General features: G+C 42.2%; 1 protein-coding gene across 1 annotated transcript in view; it reads right to left on the reverse strand.

The window, feature by feature from the left end:
* Positions 1-4,255: 4,255 nt before the first annotated feature.
* Positions 4,256-23,540, reverse strand: part of ryr2a (ryanodine receptor 2a (cardiac)) — a 187,745-nt gene continuing 168,460 nt past the window's right edge. Inside the window, exons 104-115 of the mRNA XM_076092739.1 lie at positions 22,584-22,853; positions 22,253-22,383; positions 21,991-22,033; positions 18,986-19,119; positions 12,291-12,351; positions 11,526-11,672; positions 10,485-10,619; positions 7,806-7,962; positions 5,842-5,906; positions 5,584-5,684; positions 4,796-4,847; positions 4,256-4,351 (exon numbers count right to left, since the gene is read on the reverse strand). Coding sequence (XP_075948854.1) covers positions 4,256-4,351; positions 4,796-4,847; positions 5,584-5,684; positions 5,842-5,906; positions 7,806-7,962; positions 10,485-10,619; positions 11,526-11,672; positions 12,291-12,351; positions 18,986-19,119; positions 21,991-22,033; positions 22,253-22,383; positions 22,584-22,853 — 1,392 coding nt within the window. The remainder of the gene's footprint in view (positions 4,352-4,795; positions 4,848-5,583; positions 5,685-5,841; positions 5,907-7,805; positions 7,963-10,484; positions 10,620-11,525; positions 11,673-12,290; positions 12,352-18,985; positions 19,120-21,990; positions 22,034-22,252; positions 22,384-22,583; positions 22,854-23,540) is intronic.

The following is a 23,540-nucleotide window of genomic DNA, read 5'->3' on the forward strand; positions in this document are numbered from 1 at the left end:
TATACAGTATGGTAACACCATTAATCCATCTTTTAAGCGGCACAAGACAACCTTTCACCGAAGGGACCCCCACAGTTTCCAATTGGTATTAAGTTTCACCACTGCTCATTTTAGAAAGGCCTTGTTCGGATTATCAAAGGGACAATGAATCGTATATTTTTGTTTGTGGCTGCTGGTGTTTGTGTTAATTAGTGTGTTAGCAATATGACTAGCCCAAGCTAAAGCTAGCTAGTCTTGGCTTCCTTGTAGCTCCTGGTTGGTTTTCTGGCTGCTAGCGTTAGCCAGCCTGGCTACTGTCCAAAGCATGAAACATCCGTAATAATCTCAATTTGAACTACAAAACCCGATCACAGTGCCATGATAACGGCAGAGTAAAACACCCTGTTTTTCAGTTATATATCCTACATTTTGCTGCGGCGGCCCTTGAGCCTTGATTTCCCTGGGAGATCAGGACCCAATGGCAGACAGAATTGCATAGTGAAAGCGAGGCTACAAGAGAACTACAGAACGTGTCAATATTCTTTAGTGTTATGGAAACCGTTCATGCTGTTGGAACAGCCATCCCAAACAGAGCTTGTTCAGCAGTAGATTCAACAAGTATATTGCAATATATACACTCAGTTGCCAGTTTATTATCTCCACTTGCAAGTTTTGCATTTTGGCCATCACCATCTTGCTTTTTGGAATCGGAAGCGACCATATTTAGACAAGAGTTTGGACCTGGAGAGGAGCGAGGCTCAGTAGGGCCAGGTACAACTAGCTAGCGTCACCTAGCTAGTTTGGTTAGCAAGGTGCATCCGTAATTCACATTAAGTGTGATATTGATTGGGATGCTGATTTTGGCTGGAGGAAAACTACTTGATAAAATGACCAGCCGACTCTGGTGGCAGCCTGTCACCTAAAGCATCCACACCCTTAATTATGTATGACAATTAAAACGGGTGAGTTATATACAAATTCACCCCCCCTGTACAGTTACATTAACAGGGAAATTAGTTACAGAGACCAAAACAGTTTTTTTGTAGCAGACTGTAAAGATGTTTCTTTCTGCTGTAAATTTGGGCACTTTAACATGGGGATACGATTGACTCGTTTTGCAGCCAGCCTCAAGTGGCCATTCAAGGAACTGCACATCTGCATTGGCTTCCTTTTTCAAACCTGGATGTTGGTGCTTGGGTGTACCTAATACACTTGTAACTGTTAGTGTATATAGAGCCACCCAAACGAATTGAATGCTTTTGTTCAAAGGAAGAAGCCATCTGCTCTGGACAAGTGGCACAATACTATACTCACTATGAGGAAAGTGGCGGTTTCTCTTATTACATAGCTACCCCTAGTGACATTGTAGGAAATTTAGGTTTAGAAGTGTTTTAAGATTTATGATTAGAAGTGTGTTTTAGAATTTATAGTTAGAAGTGTTTCTTAGTAGAATTTATAGCACCTTAGAGGTGGATAGTAAAATGTTAGCAAGTACATGGGACATACCAATTATGCTTGTAAAACTTGTGAAGTTTTTGCCAAAAGTTGCAAATCCTTATCGAATGTATACTATGTTTACAGTATGTTTACCATAGAAGTGTTAAGCCATAAAAGACAGTCATTGAATGTATTAAACTGTGAAGAATAGCCAAGGGTCAGACAGGGATTTTAAGACAGGCATTTACAGGGACGCGCAGAAGGAGCTCCACCCCCCGCGCCAAACTAAGACGGACATTTTGACTTTTTACGAACTATATAAGGAAATTCAGAAACAGCATTCTTCCTGTTCATCTCATTGTCATCCAGGTGGTATATATGACTGCTTTTCCACGCGGATCATATTTCTATATCGATGCTGTAAATATATATCTATAGATACTGTAAATAGTGTACTTCACTTTGCAATTGTTTTAGCTTGTGTAGTATTAAATACTTTTGATTATAATTGAAACCGGCTGACTTCTTGGCAAGGCTGGACCACGTGCGGTTTCCCCCACAGTTTCGAGAGGTTCTTGAACCTAACAACATACTCCACGCCTGCTGTTGAACATCCCCACTCAATTTCCAATCTTCATTTGCTGCTGCTGTCTCTTCAAGACAGTTTGAAGTTCATTGGACAGTACTTTATATTCAAACAGAATTGATTAAAACACAATTAACTGTACATTTGTTTTAATTGTCACACCCCCTTTTTCACTGCACAAAGCTACAATACAAGCACAACTGAAATGTGAAATTATGTCAAATGTGACACTTCTACACAGGTGTGCACTGCAACTGCTCAAGGACCATTGAGGCATGCCAGTCATGTTATACTCCCAACAACAAAGTCCTGAGGGCATTTCTCTCTCTGACCTTCTATTTCTACTTTCCTATAGTGCTCACACATGGTGGTGTTTCCGTCTTTCATAAACACCACCACAGTCACCCTGCTCTAGGAGTCATCCTCAGTCTTTGCATTGTATTTATGTGAGGCTCTCCGATATTCCTCTCTTCTCCTCCTCCAGCTTGCATAACTTACCCCTGGCTTAGTAAGGCACTATACCCTCCGTTCTCCTATCCCCCTACATTGATCATGTGTCTTCAGCCCGTCCTCCAGCTGTGACTGATGGGTTGCTCCAGTCTGGTTGATTATTTATCTTAGCTAACAAGCACGCGATAACTTTGTCTGCAGCAATAAAGTCTGAAACAGACAAATCTCTCTTTTTTTTTTTTTGCTGCTTTGGTATTGCTTTTTGTAATAAAACTTCATTGTTTCATTAACTAAAGTACCGAGCAAGCCCTAGTTAAGTAGCATTAATTGAAAAAAGTCTTAACTAGTGACACCTAGAGCTGTGATGTTTCTTACACACCACAATACTACTGCACAGAACAAACATGCTGACCTTTTTCGCTCTTCTTAGAGCCTTGACCAGAAGCAGGATGAAAAGTTTGCCTGAATGGTGGCATCAGGTCATGTGCTCAGTAACTTTCATGGCAACCTGACCAGTAGTTGCCCACCTATTGTGATCTGGACCAGACTGTTGGACAGACAGAAATCTCTATCCCAAGGCCATGATGCTACTGGGCAAAGAAATCACATACAAGAAAGATGAATTTAACCATTTTGAAAACATAGTTTTGGGGATTTATTTATTTATGTAGTCTTTTAAAAGAAAAAAAAGATGTAGATAACTTGCAAGCTCATGGAGGATTATGACTTGTTGATGTCCATACTTTGGCTGAGTTCCCAGGTCACTCAGCTCCACTGGAACAAAATGCACTTTTGATCATGGTGCTAGCAATGTGAACACTTAGTTAAGGAGCCCTTCACACACAGTGTTGGCATGTACAGGGTATGGACACAATATTAACATCTGTAAACTATACTTTAATTAAATCCAGTACAACAGCCCTATTTGTGAAGATCAGGATGTTCAGTTTTAGTTGACAGTGTCACAGAGGTGTTGATTCGACTCTGGTAATTGCAGAGACTGAAGTTTGGTGGTGTTGCATTAGATTATTATTTAGAGGCACCTTATATCTTCCCACTTCACATGTACCACAAAGAGTTTAATGGAATCCCTCACCTCTTTGACAGTCTTTAACAAAAGCTGACATGTAAGCTTCTCAAAGATTATTGCAGAGCTGTTGTGTTGGATCACAGCAGGGTTGAACAGGTGCTCCTTTTTTGCATCCACAACCTGTACCTACATGCAACGTGCATTGTACACATGAAAAGTCATGTTTGTGTCTTTGTGTATCGGTCAGTCCTGAAAGTCTTTCAGGAAGAATTCTCTCTTCATTTTCCTTCTACTCTCCTCCCTCGTCCATCTCGTCCTTCCTTTTTCCTTTTCTCCAGTATCCCTTAGTATTTTTTGCTTGTTACTGTGAATGTAGAATAGGATAAAGCAAAGAAGTCATCATCTGAGCTAAAAACCTTGACGTGCCACCAGTCCCGTATTGTACCGCATATACTCTGATATTTTCTATGTACAAAGTCAGAGTTAGAAGCATTCCAAACAAAGTGTGCTGGAAGTTGGGGCAGAGCTGGCAAGTTGAGTGCCTGGATGAGGAAGAGCCAGCAAGAGCTTAGGGTGGGGCCTGTTGAGGAGGCTGGAGATGTGGTTCCTCTACTGGGAAATGGAGTCGAATGTAGAACCTGTTGTTCGGTAGAACAGGGACTCCTTAGAGAACAGTAAGAAAGGTTTGAGGGAGAAGCAACGGAAAGATGGCTTTAGAGGGCCTTGAACAGGTTACAGTATGGAAGGGAAGAGTTTGTTGCTCCAAGAACAGATCAGTTGAGCTGATCCTCGTACTGTTTCCGGAAACAGTCACCAGCAGGGAAAAACTCCCAGCAACGCTCCTGGTACATCTTCCATACGTAAGATTCCTTTAAGACAGACAGATGGGTGGAGGAAGGAAGGTAGTACATTATATACAACAGATCTGTAGTCAGCTATACCGTCTATAAATACAGTATGTGAAGGGAAATACAGCTACTGAGCCATTAAAGGCCTCAGTATGCTTCAACAAACCATTGTACGACCAGGGCCAGAGTGTTTCTACCTGTTACCAATGGCCAAACTCAACTGCAAGGCGAAAGGCAGGCCATCATACAGAGGGGCAAGATTCCCCATTTACTATCGGAAAGGTTTCAGATGTTAGAGGACATGACGAGCACTTTATTTGAAGCATACTGAGGCTTCAATAATGCAAGCAGCAGGGATCCGAAAGACTGTAGGGAAGTTTGAAGCAGAGCTGTGGGCCACTAACCACATTACAATATCACAGTAATGGACATGCGCTGAGACCAAAGGAAAATGAGCTGCTTTACCTGGCCTGTGTGCTCCGTTTCATCTTTATTGATGAGATACATCACAAAGAATCTGAAACACACACATTAGAAAAAACATCTTACAATATTATCACACATGCACACACACACCAACAGAGCCTGATTTTAATAAAATCCAACCATTATACTATCAACAGAGCTCAAAGGAGCAGAGTATTTTCCCACAAATTATGAAAAGTATTACACATAGTTATAATAATGAAACAGATTTGGGGTGGATTATCACCAAAAACAAAATAATTTCAGTGACTGTTGTGCCCACGTCTTCACAGAGACCTGGCTCCATCGTAGTCCTGGATCCAGCTGCACTTGACGGGCGGACAGCAGGACTCCGGTGGGACGAGAGGAGGCGGACTCAGTGTTTACACTGATGCTTGGTGCTCAAACAGTCAAATGTGACGGACAGTGTTTCCATGATGTTGCCTTCCTCCTGATGCAAGTTTAAAAGAATGCAGGAATACACTTTTGTGTTTGTCGTGTTTTTCTTGTAATGGGCTGCAACTACATTTCGTTGTTCAACCCTGTGTTGCATAATGACCAAAAAAATTGTTCTTGAAACCTTGCGAACGCTCATCCTCCATGGTCACCATCTTGGCTAAGCAGTGGAAGGGGAGGGCCCACCAAACTTGGGAAAATGGCAGCTAACCAGCGAGCTAGCAGGAACCTCCAACAGCCACACCAACGTTTATTGATTTGTGTGTCATCGCTCAAAAAACTCAGAGCAGCCGGTACACAAACAAACACACACTATCTCCAGATGTACTCACAGATAGTTGGCAAGGTTGTGCTCCTGTAGCGTGTGCGTTTCAAAGCCATGTGGCACCGTGTCAAAGTAGTCATTACCTATCCCACAGATGAAACATTTGGTCTGGAAAAGAGAACCGTGTCAGGGTTAAGTGATTGTCATTACACAAAACATTTACCTGCAGTGTTTACTTCCATATATTTCTACATTAGACCTGTCATTCATGTGCTGTATAGTAGTACAGTGTTTGGTAAGAATGTGTGAGTGTGGGTCTTTTCACCTCCATGTCTTCTTTCACTTGTTCCTGCTGGTCCCTCAGTTCCCCAAAAGCATCAATGATCAACCCTAGAGTGTTCAGACCACAGATGGTGTAGACATTAGCTACCTGGACCACAACCACCTGAAAGTCTTTTGTTTTATCTAATGGACCTTTAATAGTGCTATGAATCTAGATGTTGCAGTTATTGCAGTGAGAGTTGTATCAGTATCTGAAATGGCTCTGATAAATCACAATGTTGTGTTCACACCAAATGTGAAGCAAATTTTCGCATGCTGTTCATCATTGCTGCTTGTTACATGTCGATATCCACGATATCCCGGGAAACCAAACGCCGTCATGTCTGGGTTCATAACATCATCAGGATGTGCTCTGTGAATTCACTGTATCTAGCAAGCTACACACCGGCTGGTTTACTCCAGCAGTATGAACCCCAGAATTAACTGATTTAGCTGTAATTTAATATAAATAAACTGATAGCTACATAATAATACAGATTTGTAAAAAGTCTGAATTCATTATTTGTTAAGTCTGGCCGCAAGATGACAAGCAAACAACTTTCAAAATGCTTCTTTTCTGAATGGAGATCAGATCGATTAGTGCTAGGCTATGCTAACATTGAATCTTCTCCATCAATATTCAGAATAGTGTGATCTATTCTTAAATACGGCAGCGACGTTATTGTTTATAACATGGACAGTCTATGTTTTATGCCCATACATTTATACCCATAGTTCCGTCTGGTCCCTGTGAGGAAGAGCTCTGGGTGCCCGCTGATGTTTTGTTTTCTGATTCAACAACGTCGAGAGGAGAATCTCTCGCAGCACTGCATCACGTGAAATACGCAAATTGTGCATATTCGTGTTTGGTGTGAACACAGCATTAAGCTGAATTGGGTATCTGTGAGAATGTAGCTAACGAGTGAGCCAGCTGGCTTCCTTTTCATCCCTGCTGATTTGTTCATGCTCAGTGCCAACCCGGCAGGTCATAGCTGAGAGTGTAAGGTTAGCCAGAGCGAGCAAAATGTCTGCAATTTGGAAATATTTTACACTGGAAAATCTGTCAAACTACAAAATAAAAGAAAGGCATTCATTCATTTACTCTCTAATAAGAGACAAGGTTCTTCATCTAAGAGAAGACCTCGGTAAAGAGTTACTCACACAATCTGATTGTAGTAGTATGAGTGAAGTATGATTGTAAGAGGGTGCCGTATCATTAAGAGCTTTTAAAACCAATAAAATAACTTTAAAATCAATCATATAGGATGCTGGCAGCCAGTGTAGAGAGGCGAGCACTGGACTGACAGGTTCTCTTCTTATCTCTGTTAGTACTCCAGCTGCTGTATCCTGTACAAGCTAAAGTTTGCTAAGTGATGTCTTAGACAGACCAGCGAGCAGGACGTTACAGTTTCCAGTCATGAGATCTGTTTCGTTGGATCCTTAATTAAAGGACAGCGTCGAACTCTTGTGATATTTTCATAAATACACTTACATTTTAATAATGGTGAAGTGGCCAGGGAATAAAGCGAGACAATCCACTCTTATGCAGATACGAAAAATGAGTTGCTCAAGAGAGACAAAACTCAGTGTGTATTTTTCAATGACTGTGTCTTAAAGAGTGTTATAACATCTTTAGTTACTGCCCAAATTACATTAATTCATGCTTATGAGTTGACAGTGTTACTGTAAAAAGATGGCAAATTTATAGGCGAATGTAAACTCAAGTCTCAGATGTCAGACCTTCCAGATTTAAGAACATAAAAGCCGCTCATGATCATTACTGCTGAGGCATAGCTACAAGATCAGGATCTGACCCAGACTGTGATGGAGGCAGCTCAGGACTAGTTTTAGCTTAACCAGCATAACAACAAAAGGGAGTCATCTCCATGGGTTCTTTACTGCCAGTCTGTGTGTGTGTGTGTGTGTGTGTGTGTGTGTGTGTGTGTGTGTGTGTGTCCGATCTCTCACCCTGGATGATGGCCAGGAGGATAACAATGACGAAGAAGAAGAAGGTAATGTCAAAGATGATGCGATAGATCTCATACTCGTCACCTGCTGGGTCCTCAATCTGGTCACCAATTCCTCCACCTGCTCTCACACCTACATACATGTGGAACATGTAGCACTGGGAGAGAAGGGCGAGAGACACACGGGGGGAGACATGGAACGTGCTGGATTTGAAATAGGAACCGGTTGAGACTGTCCCAACTCGCATCGACTGAATTCACAACCACTTCGCTGAGATATTGCAATGAATGTGCAAAGATTTTTTGTGATGTTGCACTAAATTACAGTAATATTTAAAAATTGCAGGTCATTGATTATATATTTGAGCAACAAAGTACAAAAACGATAATCACTTAAAAAGAGAAAATGCCTTTGAAAGAAAGATAATTCGTCTAAGTAAATGCGAAACCTGGAAAAAGGGTGAAAGACTTCAAAGGTTAAACAGACATACTGTGTTTATAAAGGGAACAGGAGGCAGAGAAGAAGTGAGCAGAAAGAGAGAGAGAGCAGATGATGGGAAAACCCCATTACAGAAAGACAAAGACGAAGTTCAAGAGAAAAAACAAGTGAAGAGAAAGGAAGCGATCAGCTCTGATCCTCTCATTCTGCTGTGAGTATTATTGTAAGGGATTTATTCACATAAAGGGAGGAGAGGAAAGAGCAAAAACCTGCCAGAGGCAGTGGCCCTTTATCAGTCCATCCCTCCATCCCACTAAGCCCCTGTCACCTTCCTGTAGACCAGTTCGAGCTGCCACCCACGGCCCCTTAATAGGAAACAGAAGAGCTCTATGGAATGCTATGGGTGACTGACTATAGGGGATTAGAGTGTGTGTGTGTCTGTCCTGAAATTTCCGGGTGACAGAAGGCCCCCTCCCACCCCCAGAAAACACACACCACAGAGTCCTTTTATAGTATTTCTATCAGATGGCTTGGTAGCAGGAACAGCCTCATCACAGCAGTCATTCATTGTGTCGTCACTTGTTTCCTTCCTCCTGCATTGACAAGATGTTCCTAGATATCTGACTCGTATGATACATGTTACACATGTTTACGCATCCTACCTGATTATACCTGATTATGAGCATCAAGGGCACCAACCTTTGTGTAAATATGATGAGTTACACAACCAAAGTTTAAAATGCATAATAAACCTGGTGTCAGTGTACCATGGCCTGTTGCATGAAGCTATCGTTGGGCTAAACTCACAGTGTCACTAACCTGTACCCCAAAGCTAATTCACCTTTAACGAGGATAGACCACAACAGTAGCTTATGCTGCTACTGCAGCTAACCTGCTCCCTGCATCATGAAAACGGTTTCCTGTTTCCACTTTCCATTCCAGATCCCATTATCCAGGATCATCAGTTACTGTACCCAAAAGAGCTTTTAATTGAGCTTTCATAATGATAAGCACCCCAGGTTGATCCTTCTGATTCAGATAGCTGGAAAACGAACAGGACAAAAAAAGAGCGTGTAATCTTACAGCAGCTCAGCTGAACCGCATATAGAGCCTGAGGGTGTACACTGTCAGACTAAAAGCTCGGACCCATGACTTTCTGTCCATAAATGGAGCTGGACGCTCTTTACTGACAGGCTCCTCGGATACTTCCTACTTTCAATGAGACAGGCTTTACTGACATGTGCGTAACATCAGTGAGCTACTGCACAGAGCTAAAGATAAAGATATCTTAACAGATGTAATGTGCAGATTTTAGTTTCAGAATATCTGCTTGAAAAGTCACCAGAAAGATCAGTCTCAGCTCCCAGTATAGCTTTTGGTTCACATCAGTTCCTCATATCCAATCACTTACTGTCACCATACATCTGACGGCTACTTGTCGACACACCTCAAACACTATTAACTCACCCCTCACCCATATTGTATTCATTGTAAGCTCATTTATAAAATTTCATATCAAGTATTTGTTCCTTATCCCAATGTAAAATGTTGTCATAATGCTCACAGTTAACACTGGCCATCAAAGTTATGCTGTTGTGCTGGGATGCTCCTTTGAGTCATTGCACTCAACTGTACTTGCCATTCTAGTAAAGCACAATATGTTGAGAATGTGTCGGACTCACGCTAAAGTGTCTAAAAGTTCAGTTCCTAAAATGGCTTCTTGAGGCTGGCTGCAAAAACGAGGTCAATCCCCATAGAACCCCATGTTCACACGCCTAACAGAATGAAACATGTTAGATTCAGGAGGCAACGAGATGGGAGCAAAGGAGGAGGCGGAACACATTGACTGAAAGGAAATCTTTGAACCCACCGGCTGTCGTCTGCAGAAGATTTGCTTTATATCAGTTTAAAATGAGCTTGTAAACTGGCTACTTATGAAACAATCCGGCCAACAATGAACAGCACACAGTAAAAGCACATATTGGCACCGATATCAGTTTGCTAAACCAGAACCCTAGAAATAAAGCCCCTCGGCCTCGGAGGCTTGCCCGAGATTGATATGCTCCTGTTTTGATGCTGTGGCATGTAGCAGTCGTGACCTGTTGTACTGCGGTCTCACAGATAGACCGTAGTCCACAAAGCAATGGACGATGTCGCGGTGACTACGTCCACTTTTATATTCAGTCTGTGGTCTGACCGCACTACAGCCCCTAAAAGCTAAACAATTCTACTCATACTCACTGTCAACATGTCGTCGCACTTCATGTCTGGCAGTTCTCCATCTTCACCCTTGTTGTAAAACTTCCTGAAGAAGTTGAAGGCCACTACTGTGTAGAGGTACACCACCACTGCTAACAGGCCAACTGTTAACACCAGCTGGAAGACAGGAGAGAGGACGAGGCTGCTGTGATGCACAATAGTACAACATTGTTAACTCAAGTAGATCATTATCAGTCAGCTCTTTTGCATTTAAAAAAAATTAATATTTAGGGTTAAGCATTCAGTTCTTCACTTTTCTTTCCTCGGTAAATTTGGACTTCATATGCCTGTAGGTAAAGACAATATATTTTGTCTGCAACATCCATACATTACAGTCGTTTAGCAGACGCTTTTATCCAAAGCGACTTACAATAAGTGTATTCAACATCGGTTTTCAAGAGAACTACTCGTCACCAGTAGTCATAAGTCCTCATCCTGTCTAACGACCTCAGGCAGGCTATTCCAGAGCCGAGGACCCGCTGCACTAAAATCCCATCCCCGCCTTTTCCCTCTATGAACAGGGCACAGCCAGCAGGCCACATGGGGGATTTGTATACAATTAGAAATATTTTGAAGTTCATCCTGATATGAACGGGGAGCCAGTGTAATGATGCAAGGATAGGGGTGATGTGGTCTCGTGTTTTCTTACCTCGTTAATAACCTGGCTGCAGTGTTTTAAATGACTTGTTGACAGTAACAGTGGTATGGTGTGGCGGGCCAAAGGGTAGCATCTCTTTCCTGTCCTCATTTAAATAAAGGAAATTATGAGCTAACCATTCTTTAATGTCTTAGAGACATTTAATGTCTTGAAGGTAGATCTGAGTATCATCAGCGTAGACGTTAGATAGCTAGCTGTCTAGTCTGCCAGTGGGACTTTAGATGGGGACTAAATCATTTCTATGTTATTTTGTATAACATAGAGTAGTTGCAGCTAGGTGTTTGAGTACAAGCGAGCTAAAGTCAAAATATGTGTGCAGTTGTATTTATGTTGACTATACTGCAGCTGAGAACGCAGTAGTTTACCTGTTTGCCATTGTGAGTGACTGAGGACAGGATGGTTCGGAGTGTCTTGAAGCCCATGGCGATGTCGAGCAGATGGGCAGCAAAGAAGAAGTTGTTATAGTGACCCAGGATGGACATGGTCATATACCAGGCCAGATACAGGGAGGACTGCAAGGAGCCAGGGAGAGAGAGGTTAGTCAAATCATACCAATGCTCAATTTGTGGCTTTATTTGCAGGTTAGTCAATCAGTTCATGATAACGTGATTTGAAGTGACTGTAGAGACAGAAAGCTGAACGTAAACCCTGCATTGATAAAACATTTACTATATTAATGTATATATTACCGATGCGTTTCTTAAAATATATATGTTTTTACCAAGATGTTCTTTGTGCAAGTTTGAAATAATTACATCATGATTGTCTTTAATTAATACAGAAGATGTTTCAAGATTTTGGGTTTTAAGTTTCACAATTTGTTTGCTGTACATACCCAGGTAATAAATACATAATTCATGAAATATTCCCATATCGGCAAGAAACCACATCAGTAACAGCTATAATTGTATTCAATAAGTCAGTTTAAGGCAATATACGGAGTGTAATGTATTGATAGTGTGGTTTATTTGAATCAGAAATCAGAAAATGATGGTAAATTAAGGCACAGTTTAATAATTTTTTATCAATGAAATACTTAATTTTCATTAAAAGTTAAGAATTACTGTGAACGGGAAACTGAGCAATGAATCCACATGCAGACATGCATGGCTGTGCCTCGACATACTCACATTGTCTGTGAATACAACCCCCAGCTTCCAGATCTGGTACTTGACATCAATGGAGTTCAGCCTGATAACAGGGAAAAGATGCTCACAGAGGACGACCATGTGTGATACCATATGACCAGCGTTGAGCCTCTGAAGCAGACCCTGCTTTCAGAATCAAAGTCGTGCTAGTGAAACCCGATACCATCAACTCACATTCCACATTGAATACAACAGCATTTTAGGGACATTGCAGAACAAAGTAAAAATAATTACTGTAAATATTTAGCAATATTTAGACAAATTCTTTGAGATTGTCAAGTAATACATTTCAGAAAAACTCAGAAATTCTCTAAGATTAAAGTCACAGATTTTTCTTTTCTTTTTTTTCAAGAAACTATTTTACTTTGCAAGGTTTGATCAACCTCATCCCACCACAGACGCCACTGTTAAACACTGCAGCAATGTGAGCTGCAAGTGAAGTACATATTGATTATATTGGTATTTATTTATGTTCATAAAATAACAGAAAGAACATGAGCGAAAATGTGCTTTTGTAGCTTTCAGGGCCTTCATCTGACTCAGAGGGCGTTGAGAGGACAGCTAAAACAGCAATCTTTAGCATTCATACAATGCTTTATCTCACTGGCAAAATAAAATGCACAACAGGTTTAGCATTAGGATAAATCACAATGCATACCGTTCTCAGCATTATTTTCATAATATAACACAATAGTAAATGAAAGAAAACTTGTATATGTATCTTTCAGGACCGTCGCCTCACTCAGAGGCCATCCTTACCACAAGAACACCAATCTGGGAACCCACTGGCTATCGGTCTGATGACTGATAAGCCTCTGGGGGTAAGGGGCTGTAACATGGTGCAGGATTCCTAAAAACCGGAAATGAGTCGACCTTTTTTGGACTTCCAGTTCCCTTGCCTCATTGGGTTTTTTGGTTAGATGTCTGAGAATAGGTCTGTGGTTAACATTTTAGTCTACGATACAAATACAACAGGAAGTCATTTTGAAGCTTTAAGTGTCTTCAAAAAGGCAGTTGCTAACAAGTGGCTAAATGAGACAACAAAAAGTCATCTCGCTGACTAGTCCACCGTCACAGCCACATTGTGAATACTTCCACTCATGCAACCGCGGTGTAGTTTGTTTATAGCCTAATGTTAGCTTTTTACTTCTGCCAATTGCTTCAAAAATCATAAAAGTATAATAAATGCTTGTTTGCCACAGGGCTTATTTCCTGCAATGATCAAAATCCAAAGGAAAAATACCATTGGCTTTTTGTTGAGGGAACCCACTGCAATGCTAACTTCCAGGGTTGGCCTATGTAAACATGCCCGAGTGGCCATGGAGTCAAATGAACAGTTCAGGAGTCCAGAGAGGTTTCAGAAGATGCTGCTTTTATTTTTAAAAGTCGACGATCGCACCAACGTTGACACCAGTGTCTAGTTGCCTCCACTAATTCTTTCCACACAAACAAAATGAGGCCCCTATATACACACACACACGTGTAACTATATTTCTAACCATATATGTATAATAAATATTTACCTGATTTTACCCACACCACAAGTATCCATATTAATTAACATCTAATTATAATGCCTATAAATAAAGTAAATTATAAACACCATCATTTATCTAAATAAACACAGCAACACATCTTCACTTCCCCCTACCCGCTTCCTGTAGTTGGTATTTCCCAGAACTATAAATGGGTGCTCGAGCCCCCGGGGAAGTATTTTGCCCGAACACCCTGGGAAGAGGAAACAGGCAGAGGTAAGTTGTTGCATATATACGCAGTAATGTTCTGCCACATAGACATTTACCACAGTCAAGTCTATTCACTTTCTCACTGACTGCAGTTGTCTGTTTGTTGGCAGGGAGAACAAAAGGACCAGCTCTGTGTCCTAGCTGTGCACATGGCTCCCAGCATCCACAGTCCAACAATAAATCCATACAATAACTTGTGTTCTCCTTGACTCCATCACACCCCATCTCACCCACTATCCGTGGTCTAAGTAACGGTGGTGCGTCGTTACATTTCCTCCCCCCTCTCCCGAGAGTACAGTATCTCAGTCTTCATGTACTCTGGAGAGACAATCTGCCACAAGGTTGGCTTTCCCCGGATGGTACGTGACTGTAAAGTCATAGGGTTGTAGTGACAGGTACCACGCTGTGAGACACGTGTTGGAGTCTCTCATCCGATTTAGCCATTGCAGAGCACGATGATCCATCTCAAGGATGAAGTAAGTAAGTAATAATAAATTTTATTTATATAGCGCTTTTCAAAATACTCAAAGACACTTTACATTAAAATAATCATATATAAAAGCAATACACTAAAAACATAAAATACACAATAATAGCCACATTAAAAGCAGTTTTGAACAGGTGAGTTTTGATTTGGGATTTGAATATGGAAAGATCGGTGCAGTCTCGGATGTGTTTGGGGAGAGAGTTCCAGAGGGAGGGGGCAGCTATGGAGAAGAAGTAGTACCTCAATGGCCCACTTCATGGCCAAACACTCCTTCTCCACAGTAGAGTATCTTGTCTCTCGGTCCAGGAGCTTACGACTCAGGAACAATAGTGGACGTCTCTCTCCATCCGTCTCCTGAAGGAGCACTGCGCCAAGACCAACCCCTGAGGCATCTGTCTGCAGAATGAATGGTTGAGAAAAGTCAGGACTGTGGAGAACAGACTCACTTGTAATTGCCCCCTTGAGGTCTTTGAAGGCCTGATCACATCCTTCATTCCATCTGACTTTGTTTGGGGCTGAGGCCTTGGTGAGGTTGGTGAGTATGGCTCCTTTCTCAGCAAAGTGGGGGATGAATTTGCTGTACCACCACACAAGCCCAAAAAAGGCACGAACCTTCTTCTTGGTGGTGGGCACAGGATATGAATGAATGGCATCAACCTTTCCCACTCGAGGCTTGACCACGCCTTGTCCAACCACGTGGCCCAAGTACTCCACTTGCTTCTGGGCAAAGGCACACTTGAGTGGGTTGATGGTTAGCCCAGCAGTCTTGATCAGGTGGAGGACCTGTCGCAGGTGAGAAACATGTTCCTCCCATGTCTGGCTGAAGACGACAACATCATCCAAGTAGGCAGCCGCAAACTGTGGAACGTCCCTCAACACCTGGTTCATGAGCCGTTGAAACGTAGCCGGTGCCCCCTGGAGACCAAATGGCATCACCTTGAATTGAAACATCCCATAGGGTGTCTTAAAGGCTGTCAGCTCCTTGGTCTCCCGAGCCAGGGCAAGCTGCCAATACCCCTTGCTCAGGTCCAGCGTGGTGATGAACTTGGAGCTCCCAACTCTCTCAAGCAACTCATCGATCCGGGGCATTGGGTAGGATTCAAACTGCATTGAGGTACCTGAAATCAATACAGAACCTCAGCGAACCATCCTTTTTGGGGACCAACACCACTGGACTGCACCACTCACTGGTCGACGTTTCAATTATCCCCAGCTGTAGCATCAGCTCAATTTCCTTCTTGAGCTTTGGCACCAGCCGTTCGGGGATCCTATACCACTTTCGACGAGGAATGGCGCTTTCCTTCAGGTGGACCCTATGCTGGACCAGAGTTGTGAAGCCAGGCTTTAGTTGGAAAAGCTCTGAGTCGATTAATGCTTTGATCTCCACCTGCCGTTCCGGATGGGGGTGGGACAGCTCAAATGAACTGGCATCCGAGATATCGCTGGGAAACGACTGCGCGCTCTCTCATTCTCATCCTCATCCTCATCCTCCAGGGCACGGATCAGGAGCTTCTGCTGGACCGGCAGCTGGTTTGGTGGTGCAGGCTCTTGAAAATCCTTCAGCAGGCTAACATGAAAACACTGATGCTTTTTCACTCTGTCAGGCATGTAAAGTTCATATGTGACCTTACCCTGGCGCTTGGTGATTTCATAAGGCCCCTGCCATTTGGCCAACAGCTTACAGTCACTGGAAGGCAGTAGAAGCAAGACCTGCTGTCCTGGATGAAACGTCCTTTCCCTGGCCTTCTTGTCGTACCAGGTTTTCTGGTTAGCCTGCGCAGTTCTCGTGTGTTCCTGTGCAAGAACTGTCATTTCTTCCAATCTTTCTCGCATCTTAACCACATAGGAAACTACATCCTCCTGGTCTCCAGTTGGATTCTCCCAGTGTTCTCTCAAGAGGTCCAATGGCCCTCTCACCTGGCGTCCGTAAAGAAGCTCGAACGGTGAGAATCCTGTTGAGGCGTGTGGTACCTCCCGGTATGCAAACAGCAACCATTGATCCCAATCCGAGCCTGTTTGGGAGACAAACTTCCGCAGCATGCTTTTAAGTGTTTGATTAAACCTTTCCACCAGCCCGTCCGTCTGGGGATGATATGGGGTGGTCTTAATGCCTTTTACTCCTAAGAGCTGATACACTTGTTGTAGCAGTTTGGACATAAAGTTGGTGCCACAGTCTGTAAGGACTTCTTTCGGTATGCCTACTCTGGCAAACAGTTGTAAACCGAAAGGCTTCTGGATAGCGGGTGGCATAATCACAAATGACCAAGATGTACCTATTGCCTGATGAACTTTTCTCAAGGGGCCCTACTACATCCATGCCTATTCTATCAAATGGGGTAGCAATGATAGGCAACGGCTGAAGCTGAGCTCGGGCTACTCCCCTTTGTGATGTTAATTGACATTCAAGACATGAAGCACAAAAATTCTTAATCTGGACATACATGCCTGGCCAAACAAATCTCCTGTCAATCCTGTTGAGGGACTTTTGAAATCCTAGGTGGCCTGCCCAGGGGATAGCATGACCCAGCTCCATGATTTTCTGACTAAGACTCTGTGGCAAAACTAAGGCTTCATCCTTCCCCTGCCGCTGATAAAGGATGCCATTTTTAACCACATAGGTAGCTTCTGCTAAACAGTCTATCCCGCCCCATCTCTTACCCTCAACCTCTGTGGATGTGTGGGGCCCGCTGTGGTGGTTGTAGTGGCGCATTCTGCCAGCTGGCCATCATCCTCGGACCTCCCTCCTCTACGTCATCATCAATGCTTGGATTATCCACTCTGCTGTCATATTCACCTCTCATTTCAGTCACATGCGCTTGAATCCGATGAACGTCGTGCTCCATACTTCTCCAACTCTGGTCTTGGCGTATGGTCTCTTTTTCAATCTGCTCATCTCTTGCTGCTTGGGAGCGAACCAGCGACTGTACCATGTTTGTCAACTACTCCATGTTATCAGGCGTCCTGGCTGCTGCAGTCACTCGCTGAAGTCTCTGGTCCCCCCTTCTCTGGGCTCTCCTGGTGCTCGCTCTTCTTTTTCCTTCTCGTCATTGGTCCCATCCATATATCGACAGGCCTTTACCACTGCCGCCACTTGTAAACATGCCCGAGTGGCCATGGAGTCAAATGAACAGTTCAGGAGTCCAGAGAGGTTTCAGAAGATGCTTCTTTTATTTTATTTTTTTTAAAGTCAACCATCACACCAACGTTGACACTGGTGTCTAGTTGCCTCCACTAAGCCTTCCCACACAAACAAACAAAAATGAGGCCCTTATATACACCTGGTCCATCTAATTGGACCAGCCCTGCCATCTACAGGTAAATATATTTCTAACCACATATGTATAATAAATATTTACTTGATTTTACCCACACCACAAGTATCCATATTAATTAACATCTAATTATAATGCCTATAAATAAAGTAAATTATAAACACCATCATTTATCTAAATAAACACAGCAACACATATCTTCACTTCCCCCTACCCGCTTCCTGTAGTTGGTATTTCCCGGAACTATAAATGGGTGCTCGAGCCCCCGGGGAAGTATTTTGCCCGAACACCCTGGGAAGAGGAAACAGGCAGAGGTAAGTTGTTGCATATATACGCAGTAATGTTCTGCCACATAGACATTTACCACAGTCAAGTCTATTCACTTTCTCACTGACTGCAGTTGTCTGTTTGTTGGCAGAGAGAACAAAAGGACCAGCTCTGTGTCCTAGCTGTGCACATGGCTCCCAGCATCCACAGTCCAACAATAAATCCATACAATAACTTGTGTTCTCCTTGACTCCGTCACACCCCATCTCACACACTATCCGTGGTCTAAGTAACGGCGGTGCGTCGTTACAGCCTACAAAAACATGTCATCCCTGCACCACTCTTTATTATTGGGGATCCGGTGTCGTTGGTGAATGCGCCATTGTTGGTGAATGCATGGAAGCTGTACACTGTTGTGAAAAATATATTAAAACCCAGTACGTTCCCTCGTTCTTTCATTCACACGTCGTATTCATTGCTCTGAACGGGTACTCGCCTGAACAACTCTTTTGATCAGATAAAGTATAACGATGGTCAACCCACCATGGAATGCTGTGGCCATTGTTAACATTACTGCACCCCCTGTTTAGTAAATCTGTCAAAGTTGTTGACAGATTAACATTTAAATACTCGCCTTCCATGTTTTCTATGCCTTAGTAGAAGCACTCCCTAGATTACATTGGTAGTTTAATGCATGCAGATGCATTATTGCCACAACTAAATACAGCAATTACAGATTCTTGTATATAGAATATAAAAATGTTTCAAATTAATCAAATTTGGGTGTAAATTGGGTTATTGGTTAATTCATTAAAATCAAGCTCTTAGTGTGGGGGGGAAGCATTAGTACATACTTGTCTCTACACACACACACACACACACAGAATACACACACAGAATACTCACACAGCAGCCAGTGAGCTGTCTCTCCTGGGCTTTCTCTTTTTGTGAGAGTCACTGAAGTCCAGAGCAGCCTTGTCCATTCCCAGCAGCTCACTGATGCGGTCATGGCCATAGAACTCTCCATATTTATCCATCACCTGAGGAAGAGCAGAAAAACTTTGCAGTGGAACAGCATCTCAAATGGATTTGAATTAATTGTATTTTTTAAATTGCCAGCACATCTAGAGCAGCCGGGAGCTACAGGCTGACAAGGTTTATAATAATTCTTCTTTATCTATTCTTTCATTTTGAATTCAACCCTCCCAGAATTACAGGAGAGAAGTGAGCCCTGGCCTTAGTTCATACTGATGTTCTATACAGATAAATAAAGGCTACCCTGTCAATTTTGAAACTTTCATTAGCTATTAATCAAATCACCAAAAAGAAGAGAATATGAATAAAATAGAAACTATAAAGAGAGTGAGAAGCTCCCACTGAAATGTGGCACAAATCATCATATGTGTGTATATCAGTGGTGGGCTGTGAGAGAGAGAGAAAGCTAAAAGTGGCACACAGCTCCCTCTGTCCGGCTGAACTTATATCACGTAGTGATGCAGTGTGGAGTTACTTTGTAATCGTATATGTTACTGAGTGACGAAAGTCAGTATAATGTCCCCGCATGGGTGTGATGCAACCTGCTGTCCAAACAGGTCCAGATTGTATGACTCCTGTAGTGTAAACACAACCTAAATATAATGGAGTCAATTATTGTTAATCTAAAAAACGTCTCCCAAAACCTGTCCTGAATCCATAGCTGCAAAGCCATTAGTAGTTTCGGGTCCATAGCTAAAGAAAATGACTTGATGAATCAAATTATGATAAATAAGACCATGGTATCCACTTTCAGAATTCTCTTGGAGTGGAGGAGGATTGTCTGGGGCCGTATTCACAAAACATCCGTCAATCCTAACTTTGAGTATTTTACAAAGCATGTTCATGCTAAAAGCAGCTCCTAAAGTAGCTGAGAGAAGTTAGAGGCATTCCAGTAGACTAGCAAGTCACTAATGGAGCATGCTCAGAGCTGCTCGCCACACACATACTGTATATAAGAAGTGGATGTATTCACCTTGACGTCACCCATTGGTTTGTGTTGTTTTGAAGCCTCGAGTTTGGCATTTTGGTCATCACCAGTTTGTTTTTTTACAACCAGTGAACCAAATTTACCATACTTGGACTGCAGATGAGTGATGTAGAGATGCCGTAAACGGCTCTGGTAGTGGTAGCAACCTGTCAATCACTGTGTAGCCCCGCCCTAAAGCATCCCCTGCTTTATGGTCTGTTTGACTCTAAATAGACCATAATGTACTAAATGAACATCATGCTGTATTGAAGAAGACTTGAAACTAGAGATTGAGACCATAAACCAGGGGTCCCCAACTGGCGGACCGCGGTCCGGACCCAGACGCAGTTGCATCCGGACCCAAGATCTCAAACCAATAGATAATTTTGAAATCTACATATTACAGAACCAGTTTATATGTTAACCGGCACAACTTATTCAGCCGTTACGGCACTTGTTCAGCAGTGCAGGAAACACGCCGACCAATGCGTTGTAAATCACATCACGTGATGCAGCTCAGCCAATCAAATATGGGTATTCTGACAAGTTTCCTGATTTGAGTGAGATGAGGTGTACACACACCGTGACACACGGGGGAGATACGAGGATATAGAAAGAGCAGGAATATATCGCTGATCAGAGAAGTTATCCCACATGACGTTCTCCAAAAAGAGAAACGTGTTCAGAGAGAACAGAATTTATAAGCATGAATGAACAGACTCTTCTATGTTAATTCTTCTCACAGGAAGTTAGAACCAGCATGTCTCATATGTTCAGAAACGTAACTATTGATAAAAGCGGCAAATGAAGCGCACTACCAGACAAAGCACAACTCTTTTGAACAAACGTACCATCTCCCATCTAAATGAAGACACAGAAAATAAACCTAAGAACCCAAAATGATCAGAATCCTAACACATGAATTCACTTCACAACAATAATGTTAACAGAGAGAATAGAGCTGAAACAAGTGGTTCAATAACCACAGATAAAGTCCATGCTCACTGATTTATCTTGTTAGATAAAACATATAATATTGTGGCTTTTTGATTGACATCACTTCACACTGAATGAACTGAATTTAAAGCTGCAGGACAACTCAGTGAAATTCATTTCTCTAAAATGAATTACTTTATTTTAAGATGCACATTTCTGAAAATCTTTCTGTTATGTCAGTTATTCTTTAATCCAGCCCTTATTGTACTTGAAACGAGAAGAACATTTATTTATGTATTTCTATGTATTATTTATAATCCATCCAGTTAAATTTGAAAACTGAGAATAATAATTGTTAAAATATAATTGATGTGTACTTCCTTTATTTGATTTGACAGTTGTTGACTGCACAGATACATTGTTACTACTACTAGGCTTCTTGAATATATTTATATATATATGCCACTAAATAGCGCAAGTTAGATATTATTGTAATGTTTTGGACCTTTGCCGGAGGAGATTTTCTCAATCTGGACCTTTTGGAATTTTAGTTGAAGACCCCTGCCATAACCTCATGTTTACAATGTTTACTGAGGTAATAAATCAAGAGAGAAGTAGAGTCATTTTCTCATAGACTTCTATACAACCAGAGGAGTCGCCCCCTGGTGGACACTAGAGAGAATGCGAGTTTAAGGCACCTTCTCATGGGCTTCACTTTTCTAGCAGAACCCGGCCCTAAGACCTACTCACAGTCAGTAATGTGCTTCATCACATCAGTGGTTTGTAAAATACTTTTAATCCATATTTTGGAAAATATATACAAAGGAAACGGTTTGCAGCGCTGATGATTGTTAGACTCAGCCGTCAGAATTACTAATCTAACCAAAAATCAATCAATCGCTATCTATCTTAAATTCATTTAAAAGACCGTTTGTGAATACGGCCCCAGGTCTACAAAAACAGGAACACCTACCTTCCTCTTCACAAACTTATCCCAGTAGTTGTTGGGGAAAGATCTGAAAATCAGAGGACACACATAAAGGTGCATTATTATGAAATGTAAGTGTAAAGAACTGCAACAAAAAGCACAAGATACAACCGCATCTCATATTCTTCCTCCTGGTTCTTCACACATCTACCACTTGTCTCTTCAAGGGATGTTGTTGCATATACTGCATTGAGTGCACTGCAAGCTCATCTATACACACTCTCGTACACACACAGGGCCTACTCACTGTGTGTTGATTACCAGTCTGTCCCACTGTCCTTTGATGTCATCCTCAGATGGTTGTTCTGTGATGTAAAGGCCATCAAATTCCAGCTTCCTGGCCACCTCCTTTTCACGCTTAAAGATCACCAGTGGTACCTACACACACACACACACCAACACAAAAGTAAATAATACAGTTAAAATCCTTGGATTTGAAATATTTGAAAACATCTCTAATCATCTAATAAGATTAAATAACAGACTGTATCAACAAATGATTTTAGGTTTTAATGACAAAATCGCTGATAGAGATTCAAATGGAATTATTTCTGCTGAATCAATGGTCAGTATCCTGCCTTAAGACAGTAGTATCCAATGATGCAGAAGAAGGAGATGACAGTGTGCAGGACAGCCAGGATGCGTAACATGGGCTCCATGTATCCACTGCTCTCCTCCAGGACAAAATGGACTGTGACCGGCTTCAGGGCCTCCCCGGCCTCATCCATCACCCCCTCCTTTGTCTCCATTGCCTCTCCTCCCAGTGGATCCCACTGAACGATGTTGTCTGGTTGGCTGCTGGTGTACACCACTTCCCTTTCCTCAACCACAGATGAGGATGTAGAAACCTGGCAGGAACCATTTAATAGTTGTTTAAAGGAGACACATCATGCTATTTTGGGTTTCTACTAGAACATGTTTACATTCTTAAATGTTAAAAAAATAAAGCTTTTTTCATACAGTCTGAATATACCTCTGTCTCAATCACTTAATTTTAGCGCCTGTCTCTTTCTTTAAGCCCCCCTCCCGAAAGAGGCCAGTCTGCTCTGACTGGTCAGTGTTTTCCGGTCTTCCACATACTGTCTCTGCAGCCGGGGATTCGGGATTTGTAGTGTCAACTACATGGAGTTTAGTGGCCCTTCTACCGGTGACTCTATAGTTCGGACATCACAAGCTTACGGAAGTCCTGACGGATCGTTTAAAGGCACAGATTCTAAAACAGGCTGTGTGCATTTCTCCGTCAATAGAGCGTTTTGATACTTTCACAGTATTTATAAAGCACCTAGACCTGCTCTATAATAAAAAAAGACAAGGAAATAAGTGGCAAATACTCCATTATGTTCACCAGTTAGTCTCCAACTGGGTCTGTCTGCTGTTTGATGCTGAGCAGGTAGTGTACAGTGGGTTTATGGAGCTTTTTCACTGACAACACATGAACAACAGCTAACAAGCTATGTAGAACTGAAGGGAACTGCAGAGTTGGGTGATAGTTCTCTTTGAGTCCATTATTACAACTTCTGCACTACATCTAGTCA

This window comes from Anarhichas minor, unplaced genomic scaffold (genome assembly GCF_050575085.1).
Source record: "Anarhichas minor isolate MPS153535 unplaced genomic scaffold, ASM5057508v1 ptg000017l, whole genome shotgun sequence".
Lineage (NCBI taxonomy): Eukaryota > Metazoa > Chordata > Actinopteri > Perciformes > Anarhichadidae > Anarhichas > Anarhichas minor.